The sequence below is a fragment of the Microtus ochrogaster genome, chromosome 4 (genome assembly GCF_000317375.1).
Source record: "Microtus ochrogaster isolate Prairie Vole_2 chromosome 4, MicOch1.0, whole genome shotgun sequence".
NCBI classification, from domain to species: domain Eukaryota; kingdom Metazoa; phylum Chordata; class Mammalia; order Rodentia; family Cricetidae; genus Microtus; species Microtus ochrogaster.
In genome coordinates, this window is record NC_022011.1 from 29,681,566 (window position 1) to 29,690,633 (window position 9,068).

The 9,068-nt window shown below is 51.8% G+C and overlaps 1 protein-coding gene across 1 annotated transcript in view; it reads right to left on the minus strand.

Annotated features, from left to right (window-relative positions):
* Slc7a5 (solute carrier family 7 member 5) overlaps positions 1-8,459 on the minus strand; it is a 34,849-nt gene extending 26,390 nt beyond the window's left edge. Inside the window, exon 1 of the mRNA XM_005345785.3 lies at positions 7,787-8,459. Coding sequence (XP_005345842.1) covers positions 7,787-8,318 — 532 coding nt within the window. The 5' untranslated portion in view covers positions 8,319-8,459. The remainder of the gene's footprint in view (positions 1-7,786) is intronic.
* Positions 8,460-9,068: the final 609 nt, after the last annotated feature.

A 9,068-nucleotide genomic window follows, 5' to 3' on the forward strand; every position in this document is an offset into this window, starting at 1 on the left:
AGGCTCCAAGCCACAGAGAAACCCTGTCTCGAAAAACCAAAAAAAAAAAAAAAAACACATCCCGAGGGAATCTGGTATGATTCTAATGAATCTTTAGATTTGGCTAAATTACATCAAGACATTTTGGAATTGAAAAAGGCTAAATTAGATTTGGATGCAGCAAAAGCAGCTGAAGGTATTTTGGAGAAATTTAAGAAGGCTGTTGCATCATGGTCAGCACTACCTTCACTTCTTAGTAGTACTGCAGTTGCTGGAGCTTGTGTTCTTTTGGACATAATTTGTTTACCTGTAGTTTTCAAGCTGATTATAAACTCACTGTAGATAGTGGGCTAAGAACCTCATGGAGTAAAACTTGGCACACTTCCCTAAAAAACTTATTACCAGAGACTGTCAATCAGAGATGAGTGAGTTTTCTTTGCCTCTTTTCGACCTAAGACAGGAGATGGCTCTCTGGGATCCATTTTCCTGTGACGGGCAAGACTAGAGTGCGTAAGGAATCTCCAAGGCAGAACCAGTCTTCTGAGGGACTGAGAGGTCCTTAAAAAAATATAAAAAGGGGGGAATGTGTGGGAGAGCTCATGCGTGACTCAGTTTCCATCTGGAGTCATTTCTGACTTGAAGTCATTTGAGTTCAAGCTTGCTTGCTCTGCTTCTCCCAGTAACCTTGAGAGCTATGAGTAACATCTGTGTTAGCCCATAGAAAGAGCATTTTTGCCCAGTTGAAAGAGCACACTTTTTTCCTATTAAGATTTGGACTGGTATATGCCAGCCAGAGGCACTCCTCATGAGAGATTAGAAGCTGCTTAGCTGAATAAGGTAATGCACCTGCTTGAACTTCCTCCCAAGGACAATGCAGGGAGGTGGTCAGCTGGCCGTGCTGCTCTTTGTTCTGCCTTTTGCCTGTGGTATATGTGCTGCCTGAGAAATGAACTCAGGGCTGTCTGGTATTAGCCTTTGGTCCTCTGGGTCTATCCTATGTCTGTCTTCATTTCTCTTCATCTAACATTTCCTCAGCTCAGTCCCCCCTCCCAGGGAACCCCCAGCTGACTTCTGCCGAGGTGGACGCTGACACAGACTCCAAGGCCCCTCTCCATCTCAGTCAGATCCAAAAGGTGCAGTGAGAACAGCCAGGGCAGAATCTCTGGGCTTAGGGGAGTTGCCAGCTGACTGGGCCTAACAATCCAGGACACCACTGTACAGCACTTTAGGAAACTGTTCCGCTCAGCAGGTGTGTCCCTGCAGGCTCTACCTTACCCATTGCCGTGAGAACTGTCAACTCCACCCTGGGCCACACACAAGTCTAGGGGACTCACAGCTCAAGACACAGAGTCAGGTACTGGCTCAGGGCATTTCTGTGGCCCTGAATCCTCCCACGCAAGCCAGGCTAATGAGACCCCACAGAACTCCTAGACCCTGATGTTACTGCAGCTGAAGGCAGGCCTCTCACTGACCACGAGCAGCTGCCACACCATGAGGTCTTAGCAGTGACAGGTGCTGGCCAGGCCCAAGGTCAGATGACTCAGTGTGGATCAGGTTGCACACACCAGGCTCCTGAGAACTGGAATGGGAAATCCGGCTAATTCTTTGCATAGCAGCAAATCCTGGAAGAGGAAAAGTGTGGGCACGGCACAGAAAAGTACCCAGTCAATGGTATTTATCAGGTGTGACAGCTGGTGCTCAGGAATGAGACATCTCAGGCTCTCCGTCTCCCTGTGGCATACAGATGTGCTGTGTCTGGCTACCTTGAAAGCAACAGCTCAGAACACTGCTAGGAGAAAAGGGCTGCTGGGTGTGAGTCCTCCGCTTGGGTCAGGGCACTGGAAGGAGCAAAAGTGTCTAGGGGAATCTATCAGAGGCTGGCACGCATGACTAGAATGGGTAAGACCCGGGACATGGAACACTGTTCTTGAGGCAGCTTCCCTCGGCCAGCAATCCACAAGGCTCTGGGACCAGTCTCGCTGAGTGGGGGCGCTGGGTCACCCCTATAGTGTCCCAGAGGTGAATAAGGAGGAGGCATCAACCTCCAGGACTTCCCGGGGTGGACCGATGGCTGTGTAAAGCCCATCCCAGTGGAGATTGTGGCAGGGGGATGGAGGGGTGGCTGGCTAGCTTACTACAGACACCCAGAGGGAAGAAGCCCTTCCTCTACTGAAAACTCTGAGCAGCCCGCATTCTTACAGACTAGATTCTCTAGCAGAATAGATTCCTGGACGTCGTGACCAAGGTCACCCCAGGACCCTGACACAACAGGTAACAGACCCTCCCCAGAGGCGTGGCTGGGTGCTCCCAGCCGAACTCCTGACTCAGTTTAGCCAGCTGTTGAGCTATGGGAATGATTAACAGAGGAAATACACAGAGGCCAGGAATGTGCCACCCAGAAGCAATACTTTCAGGGTGCTTGCCCTCACCTGTGCCTCAGGGCCTGGGCATAATCCGCCCACCCCCCAAGGGCTAGAATGCTTTAATGCCTAAATGCCTGCCTTGTTTCTCGCCTGTCCTGGTCACAGGTTCTGTGAACTATTCATGTCTGGGCCCCAGATCCCGTGATTGGGTGTCATCTGCTCAGTGTGCATGTATTTTCATGTCTGGCTGGGAAAGCCGACTTTGCTGCTAATTCCTGAGCTGTCATCAGCAGTACTGGGCTTATGGCTCCAGACACTGGGGCCCCTGGCACCTTAGGAACAACAGAGCCTTGGCCTCAGCCCAGCCATGGCAGTGGCAGTGCCCAGAAACTCCAACCCAGGACTGAGGAGTGGGGTCTACAGCAGAGGCAGTCTTGCGGGGGGGGGGGGGGCAGAAACCAGCAGGTGACTTGAAAAGAAAGGGCAAAAAGCCAGGCCATCTCCATCCTCTCTAGCTGTTACTCAGCTGACCCACTGACCTGGTCAGCAGAGCCTGGCCAGCCCAATGGCCATCGGAAACCCAGGCAGGGTCGAGCGGGAGTCTACACTTCTTCACCCAGACGCCACCACGGGCAGTTTATGCCCTGCAGCCCAAGCTTCAGAGGAAAGGAGGCTGCTGACATCCTCCAGAGATTCTTTCTCCCTTCTCTCAATGCAGAAGTGGGGCTGCTCCATGGGAAGAGGGTGCAGATACATGGGACAGAGCACAGAAGATGACAATTGGATACTCTCCACCAACACCCAGGCAGGATGGACCCTAATTCTACAGAGTTACAAGTGGAGGTTCAGAGGGTCCTTGTGGAGTTCTCCAATCAGAAACGCAATGCTTCTAATCTGATACCAGGTGGGAAACAGCTCAGGTTACAGGTCCCCAGGCAAATGCCAGCTAAGAAAGTCCTGCCCGATTATTTAGTGGAGAGTTAGGAGTAGTGAGTTTCGTGGCACTGGGGAGTCCAGGCCAGCCAGTCACCTGAGATCAAACTTTAGCAGGTAAGGTCCCATCCTCCACCCAGCCAGGAAAAGGATAGGATGCTGCAGACTAGTCTGTGGGCCACAACCTTCACACTCACGAGTCTGGGAAAAGAGACTAGTGGCAGAGAAACAGTGAGCCTGCTCAGACTCCTCCCTCTAGGGGCTTCTCTCCAGAGAGAACTGACCACACCCAGAGCCTGCGTAGCTCTGGAGTCTAGGCTGCTACACTCCTGCGCACCTCAGCACGGACAGCCGAGGCCCTTTGATTTTAGATAAATCCCAGCTCAGACAGAATCTCAGCTCCAGTTTGTAGAATTCTGCAACAAGACAAATCCAGGCACTAAGCTAGAGTCATGTGGGTAGAAGGACTCTGAATCGAAAAAAATACCACAGAAGAGCTGCCTGGAGGCAAGACTATAACGCATGCATTTTCTTGGTGAATGACTCATATGGGAAGGTGCAGCTCGCGTGGGGAGGCGGGGTGTGTGCCATGGTGTGCAGGTGGTCCTGGATGCCATTAAAAAAAAAAAAAAAAAAAAGGCCGAGAGCTGGGCAGTGGTGGCACAAGCCTTTAATCCCAGCATTCGGAGGCAGAGGCAGGCAGATCTCTGGAAGTTCAAGGCGAGCCTGGTCTATAAAAGCGAGTTTCAGTACAGGTTCCCCAGTCTTGAAACACCAAAAAAAAGAAAAAAAAAAAAAAAGCAGGCCAGGTAAGCCATAAAAAACCAACAAGCAACATTCCTCCATGGCTTCTGCATCAATTTACTGCCTCTATATTCCTGCCCCGACTTCTCTGAATGACAGACTACAAGTTCTTAAGATGAAATAAAACCTTTTCCTCTTTTCTTCCAAGTTGCTTTTGGTCATGGTGTTGTGTTAGTCGCAGTACAAACTTACCCAAGACACTGGGCTCCAAGTCAACTTGACACTACGCAAGCTACTGAGCTTCGCTTAGGCAAGAACAAGCCACACAGCCCAGGCCTCTCTCATACAGGCACATGGCCATCCAGAAAATGTGGACAGCAAGTCTTCTCATCTTTATGAAACACTCGCCATGCAGTGGTGGTGCACGCCTTTAATCCCATCACTCGGGAGGCAGAGGCAGGTGGATCTTTGTGAGTTTGAGGCAAGCCTGGTCTATAAGAGCTAGTTCCAGGACAGGCTCCAAAGCTACAGAGAAACCCTGTCTAAAAAAGCCACAAAACAAACAAACAAACAAAACAAAAAAACTCCCGAAAGAAAGAAAGAAAGAAAGAAAGAAAGAAAGAAAGAAAGAAAGAAAGAAAGAAAGAAAGACTCCTCACCAGGTTTCCCACATCAGGTCCAAGGATACAGGACGGGATCCAGGCTCACTGTAAGGGAGATGGCATCTACCTCTACCATGAGTGGGTTTACTCTAGGCTAACGTCAAGTCATTTCCCAATACAGTCTTAACTGGATAAAGGAAACATGTGGAGAGACAAGCACAGCGAGCAACAGAAACCAGACCTCTGCTCTAAAATCTGACTCCTGGTGCTGCCTCAGGGCCTTTCCCAAGGCATGGAAACCAGGGAACGCAACGCTACGTCCCCCAGAAGTGCCCTCCAGAAAGAACAAGCACTCACTGGCATATACTCAAGAGTACAAGCCTCCCCAGCCAACACCCAGGCCCTGAAAGACTTTCCAGCCCTTCTGGCCTCCACTAGGAGTCCTCTTGCCTCCCCAAGCCTAGCTCCCTTTCTAGATTTCTGCCTGTTTTAAGCAGGCATAGATGAGGCCCTCCTGTGGGAGCCTAGAACCCTCATTCCAACTGGAAGGCAGCGGCAGACACACAGCTGTGGTTCACAGAAACAGAACTGTCTGCAGCACCTGTCAAGTGAAGGCCAAGTGAGCAGACAGAGGATGACTGACAGGTCTCACCTTGGCACTCCAGAACTCAGGCCATGGGATGTCCATTCTAGAACCTCCCAGAGGGTTCTACCCATAGCAGCCACAAAGGATTGTAAGAAAGCTACATAAGATGGTTTTTAAAAACCCTGTGTCGTGGGGTTGGAGAAATGGATCAATGGTTAAAAGCAATGGGTGCTCTTCCAGAGGACTGGGGTTCAAAATCCCCAGCACACAGATAGTAGATTACAGCTGTCTATAACTTTCTCTTCTGGTCTCCACAGGCAATGGACACAGGTGTACATAGACACGCATGCAGACAAGACACTCATATACATAATTTTTTAATTTAAACAAAACAAAAAAAACCCACCAAACCCTTGGATCACAAAAGAAGTCCTTGAGAAAGTGACTTGTTGCAGGCTCCATGGAAGGCACTAGCTCCTCACTATCCCCCCCACCCCCCCACCAGTTCATCCTTAAGGCTTCGAAACTCCCAAATGCTGCCTAAGTTTGTTAGAACCCTAAATGAAGCTTTCCTGAAGAGTTGAAACATGCTGGGTCCCTGCAGGCTTAAAAAGGTGTCTATGATGATTAAACTGGGACCTTACCATTAGCCACAGGGTGGTAGTGACAGTAAGGTGGAGCTCATGTTTACATAAGTTCAATATTTAAACAATTATCCATCCACGTTATTTTATTTAGTTTCTCTGTGTAGCCCCTGGCTGTCCTGGAGCTCTGTAGACCAGACTCGCGTGGCCCAGAACTCAGATCCGCCTGCCTCTGTGCTGGGATTAAAGGCGTGCGCCATCACTGCCAGCTTTTTATTATTATTATTATTATTAGAAAGAAGGCATTTAGGCCAGCAAGATGGTTCGGAGAATAAAAGGGCTTGCTGCCAAATATGAAGATCTGAGTTCCATCCCAGGGACTCACGTGGTGGAAAGAAAAGAACTGATTCCATAAAGTATCATCTGACTGCCACCAGTGTGCAAAATGAAACATGAAAAACATCTTTAAAAGAGAGGACCTTTGCAAACCCTTCACCCTCCCTGCCTCCCGTGGGCAAGCATCGTTTCCTACAGTTCACTAGGATCTGCAGAAGCAGAAATCAGCTTTCTATGTCCACTCTGACTGGAGTGTGAGTTCTTTAAAGATGCCTGTGCCAACTTGGCATGGTGGTGCACACCCTTACTCCCTGCACGTGGAAAGCAGAAAGAGGCAAGTTGTGGGCCAGCCAGGGCTACATAGTGAGACCCTGTCTCAAAAACAAACAAAAAACGCTAAAGATACCGGTGCCATTCCCTATCTTGCCTAAAGGCCAAGTAATTCCAATTAATGGTGAAAGCTGGATAGTTCAAATTCTGACCCGACAAGGGCAGTGATGCACACTGTTCCAAGGCGAGGCTGTTCCTGGCCAGCCCAGCTCTTTTGCTGACCAACCGTGACTATGACCATTTCTTTTTTTACACACGAAGCAAGCAAACAGCATGGAGACCATGGAGACCTCATCGTGATCACCCTGTCAGTCTCTGGCCAGCACCACAGAGCAGAGCTGAGGTCTCAGAACTGAAGGAGCACGCCTGAAGGCTATGTAATTTACAACAAGGGACAAGTCTCACTCACACCAAAATGCCAACAAGCATTGCCATTCAGCACCCGCTCCAGTGCCTACCGTGACCTCCATGGCTCAAAACCCCAAACAGTGGCCCTGCTGCCCTGGCACCCTCTCCTTGTGTCCATTATCCAGGAAAACAGATAAATTTGTCTTTGCTGAATGAACTCATCTGTAAATTCTAAAAGCAGCATGATTTCCAGGTTGTCCCCCCCCCCATCAGCTGGCATTTGCTTCAAATGATCACATCGCCCCCCCATGCAAAATCTTCCAACTGTTTTTAGAAAGCAGAAAACAATCCCTCCTGACCTATGAGTTCTGTAAGGCCTACACTCAGCAGCTGTTACTGGCACATCTTGGGAGCCCCAAACCCATCCACAGACTGTCTACAGCTAAGCGCCAGTCCTTTACTGATTGGCAGTCTTTATAGGATTTTGCTGCTCAGTTCTAATGAGCAAGCAGCTTTCACTACTACACACGTTTATTGCTACCGTTTCTCATGCGTCAGCCCAAGCACTAATTCCCGACAGGCCAGTCTGAAGAACGTAAGGGTTTTTTTTTTTTTTTACTGTAATTTCCCTCTTAGTAACCAGTCAGCGATTGAAGCTGAAACAGGAAACAGACACAAACACTCCACGTGGTGCTTTGAAAAAGATAGGGAGTATTTTTTTGCCTGTTTGTGTCATTCATAATCAGGTCGGAAAGGGGGACGCCCGCCGCGGCACCCACTGAGGTCTCGCGAGGGCTGACCCGAAAGTGTAGACACTGTGAATGAGTTAATGAAACGCACGTGGCTACGGGAACCTGTGACTTTAGCCTGAAACTGCTGAGAGAGACGGAAGATGCTGGGGTGGGCACGCGGGATGAACTGTAGGACCTCGGCACTCGCCCGCCCCTTCCAGCCCGGACCCGGGCCCGGGCCCCTACTTACGCACGCAGAGGCAGGCCACGAGCTTGGCTGCCTCCTCAGGCACTGGACAGGTGGGGAAGATCGGCTTGAGCAGGTACGTGGCAAAGACCAGCGCCACGATGTACTGCGAGGAAGGTCGAATGATGAGCAGCTCAATCCAGAGCTTGAGGAAGGCGGGCAGCGAGCCGTAGACCTCCAACATGTAGGCGTAGTCGCCGCCGGACTTGGAGATGGTGGTGCCCAGCTCGGCGTAGCAGAGCGCGCCCACGATGGAGAACACACCGCACACAGCCCACACCACCAGCGCCAACCCGGGCGAGCCCGCCTCCTTGAGCACGCCCGTGGGCGTAACGAAGATGCCCGAGCCGATGATGGTGCCCACGATGATGGCCACACCGTTGAGCAGTGTGATGTTGCGCTGCAGAGTCACGCCTTCGCCCCCAGAGTCCTCTCCGTCCGCGCGCCGCCCCTCCAGCATCTTCTCCCGCGCCTGCTTCTCTTCCTCCGCCGCCGGGGCCGCCACCGCGCGCCGCTTCGCGCCCGCGCCAGCCATGCTCTCGGCGTTCCCGGCTCGGCCTGGATGCCCGGCGTGCGCGCGGCCGAGCCGCTCCCGGCGTACAGAGAATCGTGTCTACGCCCTTAACCAGCCTCTCTGCCTTGCCTTTTATCCTCGGCGTTACTCACTCGCCGGGCCCCGACCATCACCGCCGCCGTTGGTTGGTCCGCGAAAGCTCCACCCACCTCCTTCCTCGTGACCCCGCCTCCTCCGCGGCCCCGCCCTCAGGCCTGTTAGAGCGCGTGGCGCGGGAGCTTCTGACTGGAGACGCGCGTGGGGAGCACAGGTCCTCACAAGTCTCTCTGTGCGGGATACTGGGGGCCCGGACTGTAAGGGCGTGGTTCTCCTGCCTCTTTCTGCCCCAGGTGAAGCCAGTGGTGCAGAGGACTCGCCAGGGGTCAAAGTACCGGAAGGGTGGTACAGGATGCACGCCCACCACCTGCAGGGAATCCAGGCGTTGCCTGGCAGGGACGGAGAGGGAACTTTTCTCCGCTCCCTCCAGTCTACGCAGCCAGTGCCTCTGGGAGGTGGGGGGTGGGTACAGATGTGGTCCAGCCTGGGGAAACGAGGCAGGTTGGAGTGACCCTTCAGCTCAGGAAGCAGGGAAGAACAGGCCAGAATGGGAACAGCCCATTCCCGGGCTTAGATATCCTTCTGATCCCAAGGAGAGTCTTGTCAGAAGCGTGCCTAGTGGTACACCCAACCTGGAGAAGCAAGCTTTGGAAGACGGTACCCCCTAGTAAGAGA